The 24,684-nt window shown below is 57.7% G+C and overlaps 8 protein-coding genes across 8 annotated transcripts; 4 read left to right on the top strand and 4 right to left on the bottom strand.

The window, feature by feature from the left end:
* Nucleotides 1-741: 741 nt before the first annotated feature.
* Nucleotides 742-1,793, top strand: HRG_08687 (kinase; the record flags this gene model as incomplete). The annotated part of the gene is made up of 2 exons (XM_044867158.1): nt 742-810; nt 867-1,793. The coding sequence occupies 2 exons, from the start codon at nt 742-744 to the stop codon at nt 1,791-1,793; spliced, it is 996 nt and encodes a 331-aa protein (XP_044718045.1).
* Nucleotides 1,794-2,125: 332 nt separating this feature from the next.
* Nucleotides 2,126-3,289, bottom strand: HRG_08688 (acyltransferase domain-containing protein; the record flags this gene model as incomplete). Its single annotated transcript, XM_044867159.1, has 3 exons — nt 2,126-2,837; nt 2,904-3,008; nt 3,075-3,289. The coding sequence occupies 3 exons, from the start codon at nt 3,287-3,289 to the stop codon at nt 2,126-2,128; spliced, it is 1,032 nt and encodes a 343-aa protein (XP_044718046.1).
* A 396-nt stretch (nt 3,290-3,685) lies between these two features.
* Nucleotides 3,686-4,931, top strand: HRG_08689 (zinc-finger of nitric oxide synthase-interacting protein; the record flags this gene model as incomplete). Its single annotated transcript, XM_044867160.1, has 3 exons — nt 3,686-3,695; nt 3,802-4,331; nt 4,410-4,931. The coding sequence occupies 3 exons, from the start codon at nt 3,686-3,688 to the stop codon at nt 4,929-4,931; spliced, it is 1,062 nt and encodes a 353-aa protein (XP_044718047.1).
* A 131-nt stretch (nt 4,932-5,062) lies between these two features.
* HRG_08690 (mitochondrial carrier protein) lies at nt 5,063-6,055 on the bottom strand (the record flags this gene model as incomplete). Its single annotated transcript, XM_044867161.1, has 1 exon — nt 5,063-6,055. The coding sequence occupies one exon, from the start codon at nt 6,053-6,055 to the stop codon at nt 5,063-5,065; it is 993 nt and encodes a 330-aa protein (XP_044718048.1).
* A 646-nt stretch (nt 6,056-6,701) lies between these two features.
* On the bottom strand, nt 6,702-8,129 carry HRG_08691 (SCA7, zinc-binding domain-containing protein; the record flags this gene model as incomplete). Its single annotated transcript, XM_044867162.1, has 4 exons — nt 6,702-7,108; nt 7,191-7,367; nt 7,426-7,929; nt 7,997-8,129. The coding sequence occupies 4 exons, from the start codon at nt 8,127-8,129 to the stop codon at nt 6,702-6,704; spliced, it is 1,221 nt and encodes a 406-aa protein (XP_044718049.1).
* A 1,183-nt stretch (nt 8,130-9,312) lies between these two features.
* Nucleotides 9,313-10,554, top strand: HRG_08692 (uncharacterized protein; the record flags this gene model as incomplete). The annotated part of the gene is made up of 4 exons (XM_044867163.1): nt 9,313-9,445; nt 9,514-9,998; nt 10,044-10,371; nt 10,427-10,554. The coding sequence occupies 4 exons, from the start codon at nt 9,313-9,315 to the stop codon at nt 10,552-10,554; spliced, it is 1,074 nt and encodes a 357-aa protein (XP_044718050.1).
* Nucleotides 10,555-11,567: 1,013 nt separating this feature from the next.
* HRG_08693 (rasGEF domain-containing protein) lies at nt 11,568-15,390 on the bottom strand (the record flags this gene model as incomplete). Its single annotated transcript, XM_044867164.1, has 7 exons — nt 11,568-11,595; nt 11,736-11,857; nt 11,906-12,006; nt 12,069-12,285; nt 12,348-14,669; nt 14,740-15,167; nt 15,222-15,390. 7 exons carry the CDS (start codon nt 15,388-15,390, stop codon nt 11,568-11,570), a joined length of 3,387 nt encoding a protein of 1,128 aa, XP_044718051.1.
* Nucleotides 15,391-20,799: 5,409 nt separating this feature from the next.
* HRG_08694 (fungal specific transcription factor domain-containing protein) lies at nt 20,800-23,465 on the top strand (the record flags this gene model as incomplete). The annotated part of the gene is made up of 3 exons (XM_044867165.1): nt 20,800-20,953; nt 21,128-23,273; nt 23,327-23,465. 3 exons carry the CDS (start codon nt 20,800-20,802, stop codon nt 23,463-23,465), a joined length of 2,439 nt encoding a protein of 812 aa, XP_044718052.1.
* Between the last annotated feature and the right edge of the window lie 1,219 nt (nt 23,466-24,684).

Raw genomic sequence — 24,684 nt, forward strand, 5'->3', positions numbered from 1 at the left:
TGAATCGAGGCCGGCCTCGGTGGTGATGAAGCAACTTAATGGTGCGACTGGCGGGTTGGGAGGCAAGACATCGGGGTCGGCACGCGCGAAGCCTCGGGTGGCCGATGCGTCCACCGGGGTGGGGACTGGCCTCATCCCGGGAGAGAGAAGCACCTGGGTGAAGTGTCGACAGGAGAGCAACGATGCGAGAGAGAGCCTGGGCGATGGTTAGGCCAAGTTGGAAGGGCCGTCACGAGCTCCTGGTGGCGTGTCGTTGTGCTGTGTCACTGACACGATGCCCACTTGGAGGAGGGACCTACTGCTAGTACATGTCCGGGCGGCTGGGCGCTACTTGGCGATGCGAGGAGATCAAGTGCCTAAGCAAGTCCCTTTCTCTCTGCCGCGGTGGGGCGTCAGAGGTATCGTGGTGTCGTAGGAGCCGTTTCGCTGGAACAGGTGTACGATTTACAGCACGTACTGTACATGCATGTACCTGAGGTCACTGTGACTCCCTGGCGGACATCATCTACCCCGCACCGTGCGCTCCCAGCTTTAGAGGGATCAGCGCGCCCCGCCTCCCCGTTTAGCGCATGAGAAAGCCGCCCTTATGATGCACAGTGGCTTCGCGGGGCGCTGTCCCTCTCCTGACGTCTCCCTTGTTGGTTTGCTGAATGGCTTTGTCGAGGGCCGGTTTCCAAGGGATTTGACGTAAATCTCTCTACACCCGACGACTCAACGCGCTTCCTCATCCCGGCTCTCATCATGGACGGTAAAAGACACCCCAGCTCGTTCCAGCAGCTGGAGAAGCTGGGCGAGGGTACATATGCGACAGTGAGAGCCCCCTCGTGTGTCTGCAGAAGTGATGCGACTGACACTGTTGCTCGTAGGTATTCAAGGGTCGGAATCGCCAGACGGGCGAACTTGTCGCACTCAAAGAGATCCACCTTGACTCGGAAGAAGGCACGCCGTCGACTGCCATCCGCGAAATCTCCCTTATGAAGGAGCTCAAGCACGAGAACATTGTCGCCCTCCACGATGTCATCCACACCGAGAACAAGCTGATGCTCGTCTTCGAGTACATGGACGGAGACCTCAAGAGGTACATGGATACCCACGGCGAACGCGGAGCCCTGAAGCCCGCCACCATCAAGTCCTTCATGTACCAGCTGCTCAAGGGTATCGACTTTTGCCACCAGAATAGGGTGCTGCACCGCGACCTGAAGCCCCAGAATCTTCTCATCAACAGCAAGGGGCTCTTGAAGCTGGGCGATTTCGGTCTGGCACGCGCCTTTGGGATTCCCGTCAACACCTTCTCCAACGAGGTCGTGACCCTGTGGTACCGAGCCCCGGATGTCCTCCTGGGCAGCAGAACATACAACACGAGCATCGACATCTGGTCTGCCGGCTGCATCATGGCCGAGATGTACACGGGCAGGCCTCTCTTCCCCGGAACCACCAACGAGGACCAGATCATCCGCATCTTCCGCATCATGGGCACACCCACTGAGCGGACTTGGCCGGGCATTACGCAATATCCCGAATACAAGCCCACGTTCCAAATGTACGCAACGCAGGACTTGCGCAACATCCTCCACGCCATTGATCCTACCGGCATCGATCTGCTCCAGAGAATGCTCCAGCTGCGGCCCGAACTGCGAATAAGTGCGCACGACGCTCTGCAACACCCCTGGTTCAGCGACATTGTGCTACATCAGCAACAGCAGCAGCAGCAGCAGCAACAACAACAGGTTCTGCATGCTCAAGCGCGAGCTTATCAGCAGGGTGTTGCCGCCCAAAACTTTGACAACTACTAGATGTAGTTGGTAATCTTGCCTGTGGCTAGATGTCGGTTGGTTGGGCTAAGGGCGACCTATTCTATTGCGATGGGTGGCTCTCTGTTTCGCGGTTGGTACAGGGCTTTCTTTGGGAAACAGCGATGTTTGTTTGCTTGTTCTGGTCCGGGTTTGTTAAGGGAGTTGAGGCTCAGCATGTTAATGCTAGACGGGGAGAAGCGTGCATCGTGATCACGGGCGCTCGATGCTAAGAATTTGATCACGTCAATCAAGCGTGGATAGTGGACAGTGAAATACCAACACACGATGAGATATTGTGATGGCCTCCCATTACTAGAACCCTGCTTCGGCGACTAGTGCCGAGTGACCAAGCTGCCATCGACGGGACTCTTGAATCTGCGCTTGTTGGGCTCCTTGGACCAGGTTTCTGCAAGAGCTGCCGTCTCGTCTTCCTCACGGGGCAAGCCAATGCTGTCGCGCAGCTTCTGGACCTCGTCACGAACGGACTTGGCGACCTCGATCCTCAACCGAACGGCCTCTTGGTCGTGTTCCAAAAGCTCGGCGTTGCCATTGTCAGCCAACCGCTTCCACGCAGCCCGCTGACGACCAAAGAGGGAATCAACATGCTTTGGCTCTCCTATGACCACCTCGACGCGGTTGCCCACCCGAGGGAGCCATCGCGGCCAGCCCCTGTCCTCGGGCATGATGGCCTGGGTGCCGTGAATGAACATGGGTATGAATACAGGGGCCGGATCACTCTCGAGGATGAGCCGCGATATACCCCACTTGAAGTACCGCAGGCTACTGTCTGGACTTTGGTGGCAGCAAGCCTCGGGAAAGACATGGACCCAAGCATGGCGTCTGGCCGTGTATGCGGCCGGGGCGGGGAAGGAGTCGGATCCGTCGGTCGAGAAGAAGCGTCCCGGGAGAGTGGAGCCCTTGGCTGGTCCGGATAGGATGCTGATGGCTTGTGCCATGGTAGGTTGGTATAGGCCGCCCAGGGGAGAGTGCCACAGGCGACGTGTCGGCAGGACTTGGCCCAGGCTGAAGAAGGTGGACGAGAAGCTGGCAGGCTGTTAGGTCATGTTGAGAGCCGCATTGGCGTCGTTGGTACGGCCGGGCGTGACAGACCGGTTCTTGAAGCATATGTCATGGGCTCCCAAACCCCATCTCAGATTGGCGAGGTCGGTGGTGTAGCGTAGAGGAAGTATCCCCCACATGAGGGGATCATCAAGGCTACCAAAGCGAGTCAGTGGCCAGACGTCGTGCAACGGAACATGAAGAGAAGAAAGGCGCTTGTACACTCCGACGTGGTTGCATACGGTCAGGAGGCCGCGCTCGGGACCCCAGGTCCTCCTCCGGTCGAGGGCTCCGAGGAGATGGTTCAGCCCTGTGACCTCGACGTGGTTGAAGCCGTAGAGGAAGCACCTGGACAGGGTCCCGACGGTGCCCATGACGGCCATGGAGGCGAGCCGCCAGGGCAGGCCGGGGTGCGCTGCAGGAGCCGGGGTCGACATGGCTCGCGGTTTGTCGGTGTTGTACTACTGGCGACGGGGATTCGGGACGTGTTCATCCCGTTGCCCGGTGCGCCGTTGCGCGGCGTCTTGGCGAATCCATGGCTAAACCGACTTCGAGATGCTTTTCCTCCTTCTAGAGTCGAGGTGGACGCGGGAAAGCTTCGAAGTCCCTATCTTATCTTGCTTAGATAAGATTGGAGTATTCTGTGAGCGAGCAATCCTCCGAGAACCGTTAGCCTATCGCTCCTTATCAAGCATCTACAATTAATTACACCCACGCCTCACTCGTCGAAGCTCCAAGCTTCATCTCACATATCTACGACTTGCGCATTGCATCTCTCCTAGTTGAACTGTAGCGGTCGAGTTGGTAGATCCAGAACGGCCACTCGCAACACAATGGCACACAGTGAGTCCATTCATACTGTCGCCGTGCCGCGGGCCTCCTGGCGATGCCTGGACTGCTCGAGGAACCTTCAATTCAGCTGACAGCCGGCCGTCCGATGATGCCTAAGGCAAACGAAACACATCTCGAGCCGTCTTCACATCCCACGAGCGGGCGCTGGCCAAGTCCGACTGGGCCACCAGCTCCGCGCGCCTGAACCGCGACTCCTTTCTGCCTTTTGGCTCTTGCGGCCTATGTCTCGGTATCGCGAGAGAGCCCGTTGCCTGCTTGCGCGGCGACGTCTTCTGTCGCGAATGTGCGCTCGCCAACATTCTGGCCCAGAAGAAGGAGATGAAACGAGCGGACAAGGCACGTCGCGGTGCGAAGCAGGAAGCCGAACAAGCTCGGGCCATGGAGGACGAGGAGGACCGAGACCGGGCTATTCGCGACTTCGAGCTGACGCAGGCCGGCCTGTCCTCTGCTAAGAAACGAAGCAAATCAACACCAAAACCAACACCAACACCAATTACGCGAGACAAGCCGTCTAATGCTCTTGTCCTTGCGGGGTCGAAGCGAAAGTTTGCCCTGGACGAGGACGAGGTGAGCCGCATTGCACAGGAGGACAAGACTAGGGCGAGAAAAGCCATCGAGGAAGAAAAGGTTGGCGATACTTTTCGCTTCTTGCTATCCGAGTGCCAGTTGCTGCCTCAGATCCCTTACTAAGAACCACCCTGACAGGCTGCAAAACCGACGCTGCCTTCTTTCTGGACACCATCCCTCACCCCCGATGTCCAGGACAGTAAGCTGCCACCCGCATCCAGGAAAGACAAAAGTATACCCATTTGTCCCTCCTCGCCCGCCGACGACCTGCACCCGATTTCGATGCAAAGCCTGGTGACCGTCCACTTCAACGAAGACGTTGGACAATCCAGCGAGACAAAGCTGCGCACCTGCCCCTCGTGTTTGAAGGCACTATCCAATTCTTCGAAGCCGGTCATGGCAGAGCAGTGCGGCCATGTTCTATGCATGTCTTGCGTCAAGCTCCTCATGCAGCCGGCCGAGAAGTCGACGCCACAATCCGAGGCGCCCATAACGTGCTATGTATGTGATGCACCTGTGGTCTCCAAGAAGTCGAGCAAGAGAGCAGGGCCCAAGGGCTCATTGCCTTTCGGCCTTGTTGCCTTGAGATCGGAAGGCACGGGATTCTCGGCGCGAGGGTCGAACACGGTAGAGAAGTCTAGCATCGCATTCCAATGTTGAAGGGGCATGCTCGGACTATGTGGTCGAGGGAGGAAGTCGAGGTACATGTGAGCCATGCGAGGTGCTTAGCCAGAGTCGCGGCTTGTGCTTGTACCAAATAGGAGTCTGTACTGAGTCGAGGCCGGCAACCATCACTTGGTCTGTAGTCTTTTGCGCATGTGCGGTCGCGACAGGAGCCAGAGGCGAACGGCTAGACGGAAGAACAAGCCTTTCATGAGCATGGTCAAGCCATGGCTAAGGAAGCCCTTGAGGAGTTCACCCTGGAGGCCGTCGTAGAGCGCGCGACGGCCCTCCTTTGTGATGATTTTGAAGATGATGCCTATGACGGACTTGTCGAGTAGTCTCCCCAGCAGGGAAAGGAGGCCTTGGTGGTCCTTGGCGGAATCGTTCTTGTCGCTCTTGGGCGGCGCATCGTCGGCTGCTTCGCTTGCCATCTGGAGGCGTAGTCTGCCCGTCTGGAAGGGGTAGGTCAAGGCGGTTGCGGTGGCCTTGCTGAGGGCGGCCAGCAGAAAAGCGACCCATGCGACGGGGATGTCCTCTTCCTGGAGGGCAGGCAGGATGCGCTTGGCCAGTCTGCGGTTGACGAAGAAGGTGATGCTGGGGTTGAGGGTGAGGAAAATGGTGGCCGAGTAGCCAGACCACAGACCCAGGAGGCCCCGCCCGTGGTAGACATCGGCGAGCGTCTGGCGCAGCGACATGGTCTCGGACGCCATCTGCATGCGGGTGACGACGGTGGAGATGGGCGTGGTGAAGGCGCGCGAGCAGGCGCCGGCAAAGGCGCCCATGGCGAGCTCGACGACGACGCCCGGGTGACGGTTGCGGGAGCGCAGGTAGCTGTAGAAGCCGAAGAAGAGGAAGCTGTCCAGGACCGACTTTGCCACGTCGGGCCCGAGGCCGTGGTACAGCGCCGGCAGGCCGCCCTCGCGCTCGACGACGGCCCGCAGCGCGTCGGCAATGCCCTCGTACCGCGGCTGCGAGGGCTTGCTGGCGCCGCGCATCATGCGTTGCGCCTTGAGCCGCGTCGTCACCAGGTCGAGGGGGAAGATGGCTGCCGTCGACACGGCCGTGCCCGCTGACCCGGACACGGCGTGGCCCAGGGCCGTGAGCGTATTGTTGAAGGACATTGGGCTTTGTTTCCTGCCCTCTTGTTATGAAGGATGCGCCGTTGACGAGTCCAGACAGCGGAAGAGGGAGAGGGCTGGAGGTTGGTGGAGAGCTGAGCTCGGTGCACTAGCTCACCTCACATCTCCCTTGCAAGTCCCGCTGGAACCGGACCTCCGAGGTCCACTACGTCATGTACGGGCTTTGGCCGGGTTGCATGTGATGCCTCGCAATTTGCCCATAATTATCAAGGCCATCTACCAATATCTTTACATACTCCCACCCGCATCCCAGACCGAGGCAGACAGGCAAGGCAGACAGGCACTGCCTAAGACACCCAAGACAAAGACATCTGGCACAGTCTCTTTCCCGAATCGCATTGCTGTGTCACCTCGTATACGTACAACTAGTTGAACACGCTTCTCGCGCCAACGCTGCCAGTTGTCGCCGTCGCCCACTTCGACCAGAGACGGAAACCCCAGCCGTCCTTCCTATTCGAACTCCAAGTCATGAAATGTCAGTACCATGGTATTTCAAACAATCCCCCAACGCCCTGCGCTTGTGCTTGTCAAGACCCCCTGGCGAGCCATACAGCAACTCTCCCATATGCCAAAATGCGCCAAACAACCAAAAAGGATAAGGGAACAAGGAAGAAGGAGCATATCTCTCTCATCCGCGACTTGTCGCCGACGACCTGCGTTGCGGCGCAGCGCTGATGCCAAAACTCGAGGACCGCGCCGACCCAGGCATGGTCATGCTGCCCAGGTCTGGCTCGCCTGGCGCGTCCTCTCCTTCTAGCGTGCCCGGATGCCCATCCAGAGGCCTCCGCGCTCCGTAGCCCACCACCTGGAAGATGTTGGTGCGGCCGCCGTTGGTGGCCATCTGCAGCTGCTCGTGTAACCTGGCGAGTTGGTACTGGCGCTTGATGGGGGCGAAAATGGGCTGTGGGAGTAGTGGCTGAGGATTCCAGTGCGCCAGCGCACCCATGACAGCGCCAGTCTCCTCGTCAGAGTCAACGGGTCCGTTGTTGACTTCATCTTCGTCCTCTACAGGCGCATTGGCGTCCAAAGCAGCTTCTGCAAGAGGTGAGATACATTGTCAGCGGGCTCACGAGCCAAAAATGGGGGAAGGGGGACAGGAGCATGAAAAAGGTCTCACTCTGCTGCTTGGCCTGGTTTTTCTTCTGGTAAGCTGCTAGGAGCATGTCGTAGGGGAGCGATCTGCCGGCAACGGCACGCTTGGCGCCCATAGAGTGGCTCTTGCACGTCAAAGATCGGGCGCACGGTTGGCCGTTGGCCAGGATAACACCACACTGCCGCTCGACATCGACAGGTCCTAAAAGGGTCCAGGTCAGTGATAGCTGTGCGAGAGGTGGCGGCGGGAGAGCTGATACCTCTCGGCTTGGGTACTTTGGCCTTGGGCTCATCCTTCTTCTTTTTGGCCTTGGGGGCCTTGTCGAGGTCGCCGTCGGCTTTCCGCTTCTTGCCCTTTTTGTCGTCCTCAGGCTTCTTGCCGGCGGCCTTTTTGCCGCCGACGCTGCCCTTTTGCTTGTCGTCGTCGCCGCTGTCGTTGTCGCCCTTAGCTTCGCCGTTCTCCTCATCTGCCTTGCGTGCTTCCTCTTCTCTGGCGGCCTCCTTAGCCCTCTCTCTGGCCTCTCGCGCCTCCTTCTTACGCTGCGCCTTTTCCTTCTTTAGTCTGAGACATTGCGCGATGTGGGCCTTTGCGGCCGTCTTGAGGACGCTCTTCCTACAATGCTTGCACTGCTGCAGGTCGGGGCTGTCCTCGAGGGGACGTCCCGTCGCAAACGTCTCGCGGGCTATGTCGTCGAGCTGGTTGACGACGGGGCCGGGTGAGGCGACCGATGCGGACGGGGAGGCAACGCTCTTCTTCTTGTCGTCTGCCGTGGAGGCGCCGGGGTCAGCGTGGGCCGGCGAGTGCAGCGGCCATGGCTTGGGGAGACGCACCTTCGACGACGCTGCCATCCCTCCAATTTCCCGGCTTGCTGTGCTTGGGGGGCGGCTTCTTGAGCTTTATGATGCCGGCCTTTGCATCCTTTTTGGAGGCGACCTTGATGGTCTGCTCGGATTCGGGGGCCATTGTGGTGGGCCGTCGGTCGGTTCGCTACTTGCTTTGGTGACGCGGCGACAGGCCCGGGGCAGGGCGTCGCTGCCCGAGGGCGTGCTGGGGACCACCTCCGTGGGTCAGCAGCGGCCTTGGTCTGGTGCGCAATCGGCGCTTCGCCGCGAAGAGGAGAGGGTGGGAGGCGCGGCGAGCCGAGGAGAGGTGAGGTCAGGTGAGGTGAGGTTGGGTTGGTCGGTCGCGAAGCCAGCCACGGAAAGCCACAGCACCTTAGCTAATCAACCCGCCTGGCATGTGCTTTGCACGTGTACAGAGGCACAGGTTGGAGGTGCGCCGGTAACAACGATAATCCGGTCTCGTCAAAGAGGCGGTGCGTAATGATGACCACCGACATTAATTACCTGATGAGCGTGCAGGTCACTTGCCTGCGACCTTTGGTGCGCGGGTACCTCTCTCTGGCCCGGAAGCTCTCCCTCGTGTCTCTCGCAACGTGCCTCGCAGAGCAACGTGCCTTCGGGAAGACAAATCGTCTCCAGCATTCCTCTCTGGCCTCCTTCTGCTGTGCTGTGATGTGCCGGAGACGAGCAAGAATCGATTCGTCATGCGCCACGGCCCCTGTCCGTCCTCCTTGTTCGTCGAGAAAGCAGCAGACGAGAAGAGGGGGAGCCCCATCTGACGTCACCAACAGCCGCCTACATGCTGCATCATCCTCGCTTGTCTGACGGACCTTCAGCTTCGCTTCTTCGCCCACTGACTTCGCAAGCCCGTGTTTCGCCATTCGCTCTGTGGGACCTGCAACCCTGACCTTGAGCTCGGCCAACAACAACGTCATAACCCTGCCCGCGATCGATCTGCCGCCATGACACTTTCTCGGAACCGCCGTGCCGCTCGGCTCTATCTTCTCCAACCCCCACCCTCTTTCTTCCCTTTCGAGTCTCAAGGCCTGGAATTCTTGCTGCTTCCCCGCCATATCGCAAGCTGCCGCCTCCAAAAACGTCAGCGCCTGCTGTGTCAGTGTCAGCCTCGGCGCACCTGCCCACCTTGCCTCCTCCCTGGCCTCGCGACATAAAAAGCACCCATTTTCCCGTCAAAGTCTTTGTCTTTCTTATCCATAAACCCACCTGCCTAGACCCTTTGTCAGAGCTCTACATCTACCCCCATCATACACTTGCTCATCTCATCGCTACTCTTCATTCTCACCATGGAGGCCATCAGCAACATGGCCACTGACGCTGCCCGGGCTGTTTGGGGAGACAGCACACACGGCAAGGAACCCATATCTGGTGCCCAGGGCAATGTACCCAGGGGCGAACCCTTTGACGCCGGCAACCTGAGTGAGATTTGGCTGCCCCCTGTTCCAATCTGCCTCGCGGAAGCTAACCATACCCATCGGCCTATCAAGGTGATGCAGCTCAGCAAGAAAGACTTGACAGGACGGTTGGGAACCCCTCGTCCACTCACCCAGCCTCGACGCAGAATGAAAGGCTGGACGACGATGCCTCATCCCCCAACTACCGCCACGACTCCGGCATGTTGTTTTCTGGAGGAAATGGCCAGGAGCAATTTGACAAGACACCTGAAACTCCCTTGCACAAACCCAGCCATAGCTCGACGGGAGACCAAGGGCTGGATGCTACCGCCGCCTCTTCGAACCGGACACGTCATGGCGCAGAGAATCATTCTTTGCCAACTGACAGGGAGGGACAAGCTGTGATCGGCCCCTCTGAACAAACATCTCACAACAGCAAGGAAGAATCCTTAGGAGGGGCCGGGGTTGCCGCCTCATCTGGTAAACTCCCTGGCGATGTCGAAAAAGAAACATCAGCAAGCGACAAGGTTGCCGCCTCCTCTGATCGACTCCCCGGCGACGCCGAGAAGGAGACTTCAGTAAGGCATGGTGATGGGCCTGCTGACGCTCCCTCTGCTGACAAGCCCTCCGACTATGCCAAGGAAAAGTCCTCTAAGAAGAAGGATTCAGGAGTGGGCGAAGCAGAGGGGGATCCGGAAACGAGTGTCATGGGCGAAGGACCGAAGTCTCTCGCCGACGTTGCCAAGGACAATGGCGGTGATGCTGGTAACAGTGGTGATGCAGCCAAAAAAGATGCCGACAACTCTACATCCGAAGCTGGTGGTTCGGACGGTAAGGAAAAGAACAACGAAACCAAGGGCACTGGGGAGCAATACGTCCGGACAACTGGCCTCGCGGCCGATGGCGGCGACTTTGATGCCACCAAGCCCGGCGCCGGCAAAGAGGCTGATCGTAAGCTCATCTCAAACTTGCCCTTTTCTCGGCACCTGCTAATAGTGCCTTGCAGGTTTGATGGAAGAAAAGGGCATGTCCCATGAAGGTGGCGACAACAAAGGCGGGAAGAAGACAGGAGGTGGTGATGGTGACAAGCCCAGTTTAGGTGAACGTATCAAAAATAAGCTGCACAAGCATTAGATGCGCTGGGTTGGGATTGTACGTGACGAGTTGAATGGCGGTTTATGGAATCATTTGAATACCTAACGGCTTGTTGGCGCTGAATAATGGCTCGGTGCCTTAACTTGATGCTCGTGTGCACTCGTGGCATCGCCAAACTTTGCATTCAGACCCCAGACCTTTTGCAAGAGTCTTCTACTACCTCCATGCTTTCGTCGCAAACAAAACATCCGCAACTGCCCCCCATGTCATGATCATGGTGTACACACACTTCTTTGTTAACCAAAGACTCGCCGAAACCCTTCTTGCCCGTCATTAATGCATCTCAAGCCAAGCATCACCTCTCTGTGTAATCGTCATCATCCGTTAGGTGTCCGTCTCCCGCCCGGGGTGCCTAGATAGATTCGCTCACATCGCATCAAGACATCATCCCCCACCTCATCCATTTCACCAATGCCGGTCCCTCATGACGTGTTCGTTCTATTCGGCGGGAACAGCATTCCTCCTTCCATCGCATATGTGTTTGACTGGCTCTCATGGCGTTTCTTTCCAATTTCGAGCCCTAAGAGAGCTTGAGACGTGAAACAACGTCTTGAAGGAGTGGACACAATGCCCCAATGCTTAACGTACACCGCACGGGCGTCATCTCTTCGTCGGTTGTCTTGTTCGGGCAAGTTGACGTGCAGGTCAACGGAGTCGGCATAACCCTTAAACCAGGGGAAAACGTGACCAGCTTCTGTCTTTTGTTCCGAATGGATCAAATGTCTTTCCCTCATCTCCTGGCTGTCAATACGGCACGTTCGATGGCACGAGTATCATGCTGTGCCGCTCCTTGGATCGTTCGGCAACGCCACCCGCGCTTGTCGTGTCAAGCTCTCGATGGTTCTTCTTTTCCTCCTGCTCAAGAGCTACAGGTCGCGCGCCACTCCGACACCGGAATTCGGCTCTGCTGCCTCCACGTTCTCATTCTCAACACAGCCAACGCGGGATCCAAGAAGGTTGATGCGCTTCAACCTAGGTGCCGAGCATGTGACTCAAAGGAAGCCCGATTCTGCCAAGACCCTGCGAGTTAGAGGGAGTAAGCAACTGTACTCGAAGCAGTGCTTTGGGGTTCGTCGGTGGAGAGCATTGAGATGTTGGATTCGCCCCTCCACCATCGTCCTGGAGGTAAAAGGCCGCGAGTTGAAGGGCCAGGCACATACCTCACAATTTTCTCGTCCTCACGCTCGCGTGGCTCTATCTGCAAACTCTTGTCGTACATCTCGTGCACATCTCCCGCGGCCTGCATGTTGCTGAGTATATAGTCCTGCAGCTCGGCAACCGGCTGCAGAGAATAGCCCACGTTCTGGTACTGCTGAATGTCGCGTATCACCTCCGCTGTCTTGGCCCGCTTGGCAAAGTTGACTAGATTGGTCTTCTTGATGATTGACGGGATGCCATCCTCGATAAACGTGAGGTCGGTCAAGTATACACCTAACAGCTGGTCAGCATCGCCTGTGAGGCGGGTCGAACACCCCGGAGCTGCTCATTCATACCGAAAAATGGGATGCAAGGTGGGTTTGCGGCGTGCAAAGCCTCGCGATATTCGCCAAAGTTTTTGGTGCTGGCCATCAAACGACGCATTGCCTCCAAGACTGCCTGCGAGCGTTGCGGAACTTGATCCCAAGTTCTTTTCAGACGAGCGATCGGAGCCGTGCCAAGGGCGGATATAATCGACGTCAAGGTTGAAAAGTTGTTGAGACCTCGGCATTTCTGCACACGGTTGGTTAGTATGGGCCGACAGCCCGGAGAGGTTGAAGGGAGCGGGCACGAACATCGGCAACAGCAACAAAGTGCTTAATCACCACCACCCGCTTCTTGACGTCCATCTGAGCAAGAATCATCTCAGCAACCCAGTTGGTCATCTGATTCGAGTGGAGGATGAGGGCCTTGACGTTTGGCGCAGGGTCCGGATCGCCTTCGCCAACCTTCTTCTGCCACGTCTTATTCAGGCACTCGGCGGCCTTGATTTTGCCATACAGCCGGGACTCGATGATGGTCAGCTGGCGCGCAAACTCAGTCACGTCAATGTCGAGGAACTTGAGCTTCTTCATGTTCTTGGGCACAATAGGCGTCGGGGTACTCTGGTTCAGAGTTTGGATCATTCGCCGACCCCCCGCCTCCTTGCCGTTCATTCTTTGATCGAGAACAGCCATCAGCGGGCCGGAGCCTGGTGTTTCGCTCGACTTGACGGCTTCTCTCGCGAACGCGTATACGTCGCGGATCAGCTGTCTCGACTCTTCGTTTTGGTCCTCCATCCAGAAGATGTCGAACCAACTCTTGAGAATGTTGACGACACGGAAGCGGATCAGTTTCTGCTTGCGATCTCTCCACGCCTCGTATTCCGATTGGGTCAGGCCCTCGGGGGGTTGTATTCCGAATCGTTTCACCAGGAGCTCAAAGAGTTCGCGAGCAGACGTCAAGGACCTATAAGTCAAGAGAAAGGTATTGTTGAAGTTGGAGTCGAGCTTATCATGCCGGGTGAGCTGCTCCACGAGCGCGAGCAAAGTCCCGCCTTTGACGGTTGGCGGCGTAAACTTGGTGTCCCACGAGACGTCGTTTTCGTGGTCGAGCCTCAAGTAGTCTGGAGTATCGTCGTTGCCCTGCATGATCGCTTGCGGCGACGGATCCTCGCCGAATATCTTCTTCACCTTGGCATAATCGCCCTTTCTCAAACTGCTAGCCGGCGGCTCACCTTCGCTGAACGAGTGCGCCGTGATGATTGACGGCCGCAATGCTGCTGCTCTCGACTCGGTGCGTATATGCGGCCGCTCATATGCCATAGTCTCGCCTCGTTGCAATTTGCCACGTGACATGTGATCCTCCCGGGACCGAGACTCGCCCAACGGCTGGTGTTGCTGCTGCTGCTGCTGTTGGAGCTTGATCTGCACCTGCTCCGAGAGCAGCTGTAGGGCAAATCCAATGTGCGACGAGTTGGTCTCCAGGGCTCTCGCGCACTGCCGCACGTACTCCAGGCGGTTTTCTAGTGCTTCACCCCGAATCTCGCTCCATTCGTCCGCCAAAGGGCCTGTGACGGCTTGGCAGCCAAGCAGAAGATCCGAAATGTTGTCGTAGAGGCTCTGCTTGTTGGTACTGAAGTCGGCGACTTGCGGCGTGTGGAAGTTGTCCCCAAGGAAGCCCAGGTCGATGGACTCAATCATTGCAATCCAGGGCTTGAATGAGTCGACGACTTTGCCGCCGGCAAAGCAAACGTTGTTGCCAATGACCTCATGACGATATGGCGTGACAATCGTTTCCGGTGCGACGAGGCTTTTGCCGAGTTCCCGAATGCTGGAAACCAGTATCCGTTTATGCTCGTCCAGCCTCTCGAGGAGCTTTGCGTCCAAAACGGCCGTGGACTCGATCGCACCGTCCTCGTCCTCCAGGAAATTGGAGGCGATGGGGTCCCGGGGCCCTAGGCCATTGCTCTGCCAGCATCCGCCAGCGTTGCTGCCGAGCACAAAGCCGGGGAATAGACGCGGAATTTCCTCTCCCCGCTGCTGCCTGGCGACCTCTACATAGCTGAAGACACCGAGCAGGACGCCGTCTGCTTCCTGCAGGCACTTCTGGACGGATTCGGCGTTGGGCCAATCGGCAGCGGCAATATGAGAAGAGATTACTAGCTTCGAGAACTTGGACATCATGTCTCGGAAATGGGGATATAGGGCTTTGTTGGTCGATATGATGGACGGTTGACCCGAGTGGTTGTCCGTCGTGCCCGACCCCGCGGCCAGCAGCAGTCGTAGATGATCGGAAATGTCCTCGGCCCTTGCAACATATTCTGAGCGGCTGTTGTTTGCAATGGCTTCGCGATACCGATCGATTGCACGCTTCATGTTGGAAACTAATAAGCTCCATGTGAGGGCAGGGGTTGCGCCGTCATCGAAGAAGGACCGAGGCACCGTGGCAGTGGTCGGAAGATGATAGGTGGTGCTGGTGAAGGAAGTGGCCGACGCCGCATTTGGCGGCTGGCCGCCAGTCGACTTGCCATTTGCGAGGGCGTCGATTCTTTTGGGGCGCACCGGGGAAACGCCGTTCATTGAGTCCATCGAGGTGGAAGGAGACAGAACGCCGCTGAACGAGGTCCGGTTCCGAGACTTTGTAAGCGTCGAAAGTCAGCAACGCCACAGGTCAGGATACAGATGATTGGATGGGTGGAATCCGCACTGTATATGCTCGAGAAACGAGCCGCAAGGACTCTCCCTCGGCCTCCGAAGCCGACGTCACCGAGTCCTCGTCCTCGTCCTGCGTCAACCCTCGAGCCATCATCTCGGGAGGGGGCCGGGTCTTGTCGGGCACTGTGGCGTTCATGCGATCGCGGGGACCCGTCTCGGTGAAGGAGACTGGGGATTCAAGCGGGAGTTCGGCGCGGCGATCCCCCGTCATCATGTTGTAGTAGAACAAACGTCCATCCGGAGTTGCCTGCGGGATCCAGAAATCAACCCCCGACTTGTCGCCGGTAGCAGTGCCCTCGAGGGGCAAGTCGCTGGACCCATCAGCCTCGGACTCGTCCTCCGGGCCGAGCCCCCCGTCAAGGGCCTCGTCGTCATCTCCCTCGTCGTCGATTCGGCCGGCAGGACCGTTTTGGTCGTTATCTGAAAGGTCGTCCGGGTTGTCTACGATTTCGCAGTAATTGCTGGGGAACCAGCCGCGCACGTCGTTGATGACACCGTCCCACCAGCCGCTCTCAAGTTGGGTGATGACCTGAATGACATCCCCTCTGTGAAAGCTCAGGCTGGTCCGGTCGTCTGCCTCGTAGTCGTACAGGGCGCGCACATACATGGTGCCGGATGGCGCCGTACCGATGACGCCGTCCATGATGACGGCAAGGGGCAAGCGGTGGCTCACGCCGTGCCAAGGCGGATCCGGCCTCGGATTCCAAGAGGAATGACCAGCGCGGGGTTGAGGCGCGTGCGGCAAAGTATGGCGACGGCCGGTCGACAGCGAACGCGTCGGCGCGGAGGTTGCAGAGGCAGAGAAAACCTATCAAAGATCAGGATATGCGGCTCAGGACATGACCTCGCCGCGGATCAGTCGTCATCTCGTGCCGGAGGCGGCACACGTTGGATTGACGATGCTCGAGAGCATGCCACTCGTATCAGTGTTTCGCGTAAGGCGCCGAGTTCATCCAGAGGCGGAGTGATACGGTCTTTGGTCGCGAGAATCGAGGATCGCCGTCGCAGCAGAGAGCAGCGAGGCCGGAGGGAGCGTTGGCGACGATCAGTGAGAGTGGGGGAGCGGCGGCGGCGGCGGCGGCGGCGGCAGGGGGGGCGTGGCTGGTGAGGGGGAGGCCGTCAAGAGCAAGACTGCGATGCCGTCGTCTTCTGCTATCGCAAGAGGGAGTGGTGCGGCGCCAGGCCACGGGGCGTTCAAAGATCGAGCAGCAGCAGCTGTATCTGGGTCCGCAGGAAGTTTTTTGAGATGGTATGGCTGGCCTCGGATGGTGGTTGGCCGATGGTGAACGGGTGAGTGGCCGGAAGAGGGGGGACGACCAGGCAGGGAATCCAGAGGCTTGTGTGGTGTCTGCGGAGATCCACCTCAGCCCTCTCTGCGAGGCATCTGCACTCTAAAGAGGTACAAAGTACAACCTGGCCGCGATTTCTCGAGAGGCGAGATGGCTAGGGGATCTGAGATAGTAGGGCGGGGGGCCGCGAGGTACCGGAATGCGTGGGAGTGCCAGGCGCGCTACCTGGGGCAGACGCCGAGCGCTATCTGTAGACTGGACTGAGCTTGGGTTAGGTATCTTCATGCAGCCTGGCACAGCAACGAACGACACGACACAATCCAAAGGACATTCCCCGGCTGTTGGTTGGCGACGGCTTCGGAACAAACAAAGTGGTCTACCTCCGCGCATACCGGGGCCGCTAGGAAGGCGCCCGCCGCCCGCTGATAGAGCACACGATACCAGCTAATGGCTGAGCAGGTTGGCAGACGAGCACAAGCACAGGAGCATGAAGCAGCGTGACCTTGGTAGCTGGCCAGATCGCGGGCCATCTGCATGCGCGCTTATGCAGATGTCATCATGGATGCCAGTTTGGAACCAGATGCTCTCGTCTTCGCCTCTTTAACCATCCAGGCGAGGCACGCAAGCTCTGCTCAAGTCGGCGGGAGGTGTGATGCCTTGACCAAGGGTCTGTCCGTCTCCCTGGGCGCGATAATGGCTTACAGTAGCAACGAAAATGCAGCTTGTACTTCGTAAAAGCAACGGCGTTTGCCATGGATTGCTGCACGGCATCGCCGTCGAGCGCCTCAAATCGCCCACCCTTGCGTACCCTGATGACTCTGTTGTGAGTGTCTGCAGTAGAGAAACCGTTTGCGGGCAAACTCGCGCGGTCTCGTGCCCGACTGACGGTATCGGCAAAATAATACGCCCGCGAATTCCTCCCAGAAGGAAAGAGGAAGAAGTTCCCAAGGCCCGGCAAACCGGGACGAGGCTTGTGCGGACGAGCATTTGACCATGACCCCTCATTGCCAACGACGGCTCTTCGCGAAGACTGGGCATGTCTATCGGTTGCCGCGGTTGGCCACTTCAGCAAACCGATATGTGTGGCCAGGCTGTAGCCGTTGCCAAGTTCACCGCCGAAGCTAGCGGTCCTCAAAGAACGACCGCCAACTCCGTTTACGCTTGCCTCCGACAAACTGCCCCGACCCCCTACATCTCACGCGGCCATCTTTCTCGCCTTTAAGAAAAGAGGGTTTATAGAGCTTCTCGAGAATGGAGGCTTCATACTGCGGTTGCAGGTCTCCAGTACAAAAAGAGTGATTAATACTCTACTATTACTCGCTCGGAGCCACTGATTGATTAGTGGTGACTACTCGTCTTTTGCCGACATCAGTTGCCAGTGGAAAAGGGCCGCCTTTCGAGGCACTGCAAAGGCCAATTATGGTTCGTGTTTCTCGGTCCTTCCAGTCCGTGGAATGCGCTCCTCGCCAGCCATTCCTCGCCAGACATGTGGCTTCGACAGTGTCTGGTGACTAGCACCAGCGAACCGCTTGGCCCAGCGAGAGCAGACGCCAGCCACTAGGTGCAGTACATCTGGCAGCATCGCAGCATACCTCTCTGTACTGTAGAGATGGGCACCGTGTGGCCCAAACAAGATTGGCACTTTGCTGCCCATTCGTTTAGCTGACCGGTTTGGAGCATGAGGCCGCCCTTGACAGAGGGTACAAGGAGCTACTGCCGGAAGGCAGGTACTGTAGCTGCAAGCTGGCAATGTGCCCAGCGCACAAAGGTACCACAGTACCATCTCGAGCAGCGCAGAGGCGGCAGGGTAAAAAGAAAGGTCATCCGACCCCTGCATGGAAGAGGTACAGTAGAGAGGGAAAAAAGGGGGAAGACGCAAGGCCGAAGCGGTGGTCCGTGCCGATGCTTTCCATGGACGGTACTCAGTAGGGTGGAATAGCCAGGCTCGTACAGTGCGCTTCGTAACGGCATGTAACTGCCAGGGAGGAAAGGGGAAGCTCCAGGGAAGCAAGCCAACGGCATCGAATCCGTCTGGGGAGACTGGGCTCCGTGGTGGGGTTGCTGGCACCAAGATGCAAGGATGCGACGACGGGGGCGTGGCTTTGCGCCGATGCGCTGGAGGCGGGATCGCGGCGTCCAAACCGCAGCGTCCTCTGAGCTACAGAGTCCATCCATCCAGACGTACAGTATCTGCCCGTGATGGCTCGGCGTCTCGATGGCTCGATGGCTTAGAGTGGGTGGCCAAGGACATTCCATCTCGTCGGTCGCTCTGATTGTTCCGTCCCGTGGCTTTAGCTGGCCTGTGCTTTAACGGCAGCAGCTCTGCAAGCTTTGCTGCACCTGGGGGCGGGTCGACAAGCTAGACAAAGCAAAAAGTAGTCCCAGTCAGGGGATGCAGGTACAGTAATACGTACCTCGGGAAACGACGTGACCGAGCGACAAGCCTAGCAAACAAGAGCATGTACAGTAGCCGTGTGTCCCTTGCAGAGAGTGCATTTTTGACCGTGGAAAAAATAAAGAGAGAAAGGAAAGAAGAGTGCGCAGCGCAGTGAGGGCACAGTGCACACATCTAGTGTACAAAGCAAAGCAAGGCAGGTAAGGTACTTCGTACTCTACCTCATCGGCAAAACCACATTGCCCACGCAGCTTAGAGCGCCGTTGCTGGCATGCATGTACCTTCAATCTGTCCTCACCTGCTATTACTCCGTACCACTACTCTTGGTCCCAGGCGCGTGCTTCTTCTGGCGCTCGTCTTGGGGCCGTTTGACCGTCAAGGCTCTTTAAAAATTTTCCATTGGCAGCGGGAGCAAGGGTCGGACGGGAACGAGCTTGTCCCCTTGTCCACTCGGGGACTCATCCTGCCCATTGTAAACCTACCTAGTCTGCACAGTACTCACCGATGCCTGGTGCTAGGTACCTACTGGATAATAAGTAGCACAGTAGCTGCGGGCTTGAGTGTATCTTTAAGTGCTGTCCGCCGGACATGGATGACAGTGACAGGCACCCTGAGGCCCTCTGGTACCGCTCGTTCTCTTGCCAGGAGTCTGCCACTGACATCGGCTCGGCAGAAAGGACGTTCAGCAAGAGTGCAATACCTCCACGAGGTGCTATTTGCTACTTGCCTTTCTAGGCAATTGTGCGGTTATATACGGAGTACTTGAGTGGAGACATGCCTGCAAGTCCCACCGCCCGCCTTCACCTCCTCCGCCTGCGCTTCTCTACCGTACGGTAGGCCAAAAACCTCGTGTACTGTACGGAGCGCTCCCCACACCTCGCCGTACCTTGCTTGTACTCGTGATGGCAGCTCCAACCCAAGGACGGGTGGTAGGGTAGGAAGCTGACTGCACTGTGCCTGTCTTTATCAAGTCCTGCTAAGAAGTCGGGATGTACGCTGCTGTTTATACCTTGACAGCCGATTTGCTCGCAAACGTACTCCGTGCACGCGAGGACGCAGCATAGCATGCACATGCGTACATAAATAGGCACGCACTTATACAACCTTGTATCGCGCATGCACGGGTCCGCAACGCCTTTCCGTTGTGGCCGCTCCAAGCCCGCCTACTGCGTTCCGTCAGCATCTCGTCACGGCAGCGCCGAACCGCCGGCGGCAGCAGCACTTGCTTCTGGGCTCTCCCACTCTCCAGTGGCCTTTGCGTTCACCGTCAGTCGGTAGGTACTGTAGCGGGGGTGGGTGGGTGGTCCAGGGTTTGAGTCCCTCGAGGGGAAGACGGTGCGTTTGTTGGAGAGGCTCAGGTACATGCCATCGCGACCCCACTATTAGTAGGCACCTACGAAGTATTGCGTATACTTGACCAAGCAATGGCAGGAGCTTTGATTCCTCGCCTCGTTTAAAACGTGGGTGCGTCTTGCTCCGTGAAGCAGCGCCCAAGCATGCAGAGGAAGGAGGTAATGCACTTAGGTAAGTAGACATGCGCGCAGCTTACAGTAGGCCCAGAGGGAAGCAAGCACCGAGGCAAGCAGGCAAGTCAGTACTCCGTACTAGGGATGCGGTCTTTCGTGCTGTGTTCTTGGTGCAGTTGGTACCGACGTATTCCGTTCATGAGCGTGGGCACAATCACCGCCACACCCACACCCCGGGCCAGCCAAGCAGAGCTTCCGCACCCCGTCAGCCACACAGCCCCTCCTTTCTTCCCCCTCCTTTTTTTCCCTTCGCCTCCTCCTCCCACCACCACCACTCTCTCCTCTCCTCCCTTTGCGCTCTGCAGACCCCCACCCCCTCCCATTAATCCGACCCCCCCGGGACCCAGCTTCTGGCGTTCCCCCCCCCCAGACTCAGATCTTTCCCCTCTCCCCTCTGCTCGCCGCTCGTGTTGCTTCCTTCCCCATCTCCCCGTCTTTCCCCTCTCCATCTCACCCATTCGAAAAACGGCCTTCGCATCGCCCGCCATCAAGACGCTTTTCATTTATCCATCGCGGCCCCAATCCGGAACTCGACTTTGCGAGAACCCTCCGGAGTCTCTTGACCCACACCCCGAAATATACAAACTCTTTCCATGACCAGGATACAAGCGCTTCCAATGACAAACTTCACGACCGCCCTCACCGCATTCACACTTTAAACCCCACGGGAGCGCGTGCGAGCGAGGAGTCAGGAGTCGAGAGCGACAGTGCACATCCAGACGACACTCACCCCGTCGTCCTGCCCAAGGGCTTCTTCTGTGGCCTCCCCTCGCCAACGTCGCGTTTGCTGCCGCACCGCGCAGTCTGTCCGCCCCCCGGATACACGCGACTAGGCCTTCAACATGCCCGGCGCCAGCGTCGCAGTCCTCCCGCCGGCGGCAGCCTCGACTTCCTCCTCGCGGAAGGCATCTCTTGCACCCGAACGCAAATACAAGTGTCAGTTCTGCAACAGAGCCTTCAGCAGGAGTGAACACCGAAGCCGACATGAGAGATCTCGTAAGTGCTTTCCATAAAACACCACCTCAACCATCCTACTTTGCACCACCCACTTCAACTTAATGTTGTACCTTTACGATGCTTAATTCTCGCTCTTCCATGTTTCCCCCCCTGATACCCCCCTCCTCCTCACCACGCCTCCATATACGTGGCCTTGCTGACGAGCAATTTCAGACACCAAAGAGAGACCCTTCAAATGTATGAAGTGCAGAAGTACCTTCGTCCGCCGCGATCTTCTGTTGAGGCATGACCGGACCGTCCACGCCAAAGACGGCGGTGTTCCCTTGCACAGCGATGGCAAGCGTCGTGCTGGCGGCCCCAAGACTCGAGCGATTGGCGGGCCTTCAAAATCCTCCATAGCCCTCGACACCTCGACTCTGGAGCAAATGGAAGCCAGCAACGATGCCAACTTTGATGTAGAGGTGGAGACTGCCGCCATTCTCGTCGCACATCTTCATCACAAGGCCACGGCTGCCATGCGCGGAGACGACGGCCCCTACGAGGACGGCCCTTCGATTACATACTCTCCCCGTGGCAGCTCCGTCATGGAGTCGACCGTCACATACCCATCCGGCGCCATCGCCCTGCCTCAGATGCAGTGGGAGAGCTTCATATCTCAATCCGCTGTCGAGCCGAAAGCTCACTCAATTACGTCGAGTGCGTCAGGCTCGTTCGAGTCGCATCAATCGTTTGCGAGTGGCAACACCATGCAGCCCCACGTCAGCTCGATGCCATCCATGACCAACCAAAACGTCAATGGTTTTGTCCCAGCACTGCAGAACATGATCAAGGCACTCCCCGACTCGAGCCCTGGGACTCCCGGCCCCCAGAGTCCATCAACGGGCGACGCGCCTCACGCCGGCTTCAGGGCCCCTCAGGTCACGAGTGACGAGGAACGCAATGCCATTCTCGACACCATTCGCAGCTACGATCGTGAACACGCTGTTCCCGAGGGGTTCCGCCTTCCTGGTCTCGGCTCACTCAACCGCTACCTGTCAACGTACTTCAGCATGTTTCATCACCATCTGCCCTTTCTGCACCCAACTTCGTTCGCCCCCGCACAAGTTTCGCCTCCCTTATTACTAGCGGTTCTGAGCATTGGCGCGCTCTACGCCTTTGACCAAGACCAGGCTTATATGCTGCACATCGGATCCAAGGTACTCGTCAATCAGTTTTTGCAGAACAAGGAAAACTTCAGCTCTCGCAAGTGTCCTCTCTGGACCATGCAGAGCTCTCTGTTGAACATGATCTTTGCTAGCTGGAGTGGCGATCCCAAGGGCCTGGAGTGGGCGTGTTCGATCAAGAGCCTTCTGGCCAACATGGTCGCTGGAAACAGGTACGAGCTCAAGCTTCGCCAAGAGGCTCGCGCCAGTGCCCAGCCTACTCGTCCGGAATGGGTTGAAGATGAGGGTTGCCGCCGTACCTACTACGCCGTGTACATTTTCTTCGGCCTGCTGACCCTGACGTACAATCATACGCCGGCCATCAGCTTCAATGAGTTTGAGGATCTTCAGCTGCCTTCGACAGAAGGCCTGTGGAATCTCCAGGTTGCGGATGGAACGGCCTGGCTAGAGCAGCTCAACAGCTCGCCGTCGGTCACCTTTATGGAAGCTCATGACAATCTTTTTCAGGGTGAAGCGCTTCGGTACAGCGCGTTCGCCACACGGGTCATGATCAACGCCTTGTTCCTCGAGGTTTGGTATCACAAGAGAAGCCCCGAGGCGCTGCAGGACGTTGTCACCGAGTACAAGCTGCGGCTGGCTCTCGAGACCTGGGAGAAATCTCTGGAATCGTGTGAACCCGAGTCGATTGCTGTCCCGCTCAGTGCTCCGCACCAGGGCCACCATCCCCTGATTTTCAACGCAAGGGCCATGTATCGCAATGCCAGGGCCCGGCTCGAAGTGGACTTGAAAAGCGTCCAGGAGGCTCTCCGGTACCATGACCCTTACGAGGTGGCGGCTGCCATGTCCCACGCTCGGGACCGCGTAAAGCGCTCGAGCGAGACGATCAAGGTCATCCAGGAGTGCTACAACTGCATCGAGACAGCCGTCTCCCACGGCATTCGATGGGTCGCTCGGACCTCACCAACCAACTGGAGCGTGGAGCATCCGCTTTGTGGCATGGACCTCATGATCATCCTGTCGCTGTGGCTCTACCGTCTGGAACATGACGAGGAGTCCGCCACCCAGGAGGAGGTTGACATGTACAACAAGGTGCGGCAGCTCTTCAAGAAGGAAACAAACGATGGCTACGCGCCTCAGCTCAGCTCAGTCGTGGCCCGTCTCTGGGGCTCGACTCTCGACGAAGTCGTGGTTTGGGGGTAAGTGTGTCCAGATACTTGAGCAGCGAGGACGGGCTAACTCGACTACACAGGATCACGCGCCTGATGGGAGAGTCTTTCAAATTGCACTCGCAGGCCCTTGTCGGCTACGTCGACGACCCCGAAGCTTCCTCGAACGTGTCCACTCCCTCGATGACTTCACAGGGAGCGGACGAGGATAGCGTGTATTAATCTATCCAGCGATGATTGAAACGAATTTATCTCTTGCGCGCGACTGGGTAACATTGATTTTGTCTCCATACTCACCCGTCTATATTTGCACGGCACGCTTGTCTTGCTTTTCGTGTCTTGGAGGGCTTGCTTTCAGGCGTGAAGGTCTTTGAGTGGAGTTTGAAGCTTCGTTTCTCATCTTTTGATTTGGGTTTCCTTGGGTCCAAAGCTGCCATGACTTGTTTCGTTTCCACTTCGGTACAGAAGCCTAGCCGTTGGCGGCGTCTTGATTGCTGGTCAGCCCGGAATGAGGGACGCGAGTCGCCCGACTGAGAAGGACGGTGGATCGGGACACGGGACAGAGAGACGTTCCGGAGCGTTCAGAACTTGAAGGTCTCGGGCTGGCAAGATGGAATGTCGGCCAGAGCGGCAGCGCGTGCTCCTGGGCTGAGCCGAGGCAGGTCGACTGGCTGGACCACGCAGCAATGCCGCCACCTCTTCTCGTCTTGCCTGGCTGTGTTCGACTAGCTTGGGCACTTACCTGGTTTTAATATTCTCAACCTTTATTTCTTATTCTCGACTTTTGTTTGCCGGCTTGCCTTGGGGCACACCTCTCAATGTGTCGCGCATTTCCTTTTTGCCTGGCTGCTTTTCTCGTTTCTCAGATACCTTGTTCGATATACAGATTGCCGCCCTTTGTTGACTGATCTGAGGCTCCACTTGGGAGCGCGTGAGACAGGCCGGCACCCACGGAAGCGGGCACGCGCCAGCTCAATGGTCCGGCCGTTGACGGCTGAGCGGTGCTGGCGAGGGGAGGCCAGCCGGTTGGCACGTGAATAGATAACTCTTCCTTGATGAATAATCGCTACTCCATACTTGATCTTTTGGCGCAAGCGGGTCGGGATGTGGATGTGACGTCTGATATTTTCCCGCCGCCACGGAAAATGAGTACGTATGTGGTGTTTAGAGACTGGAAACCCCCCTTCCAACTCGGTGGATGCCTGAGGTAGCAGTAGGCCGAGGTACTTGGGCCGAGGCCAAAAAGTGTCGTGCCTGGCCGATGCAGCATGTACTCGGCGGAGGCGGTACGCCGAAGGCTTGTGCTTTATAACAACTTTATAACAAAGCACAAACAGGCTGTGGTGCGAAGCGAGGGCCACGCCAAGATCGTGACACGCCCCATTCCTCCTCCCCCGGGGTCCAACATGAAGGGATCTGCCAATGGCAACTTGGTCGCCGG

Source organism: Hirsutella rhossiliensis (assembly GCF_020360975.1).
Source record: "Hirsutella rhossiliensis strain HR02 chromosome Unknown scaffold00010, whole genome shotgun sequence".
Classification (NCBI taxonomy): Eukaryota; Fungi; Ascomycota; class Sordariomycetes; order Hypocreales; family Ophiocordycipitaceae; genus Hirsutella; species Hirsutella rhossiliensis.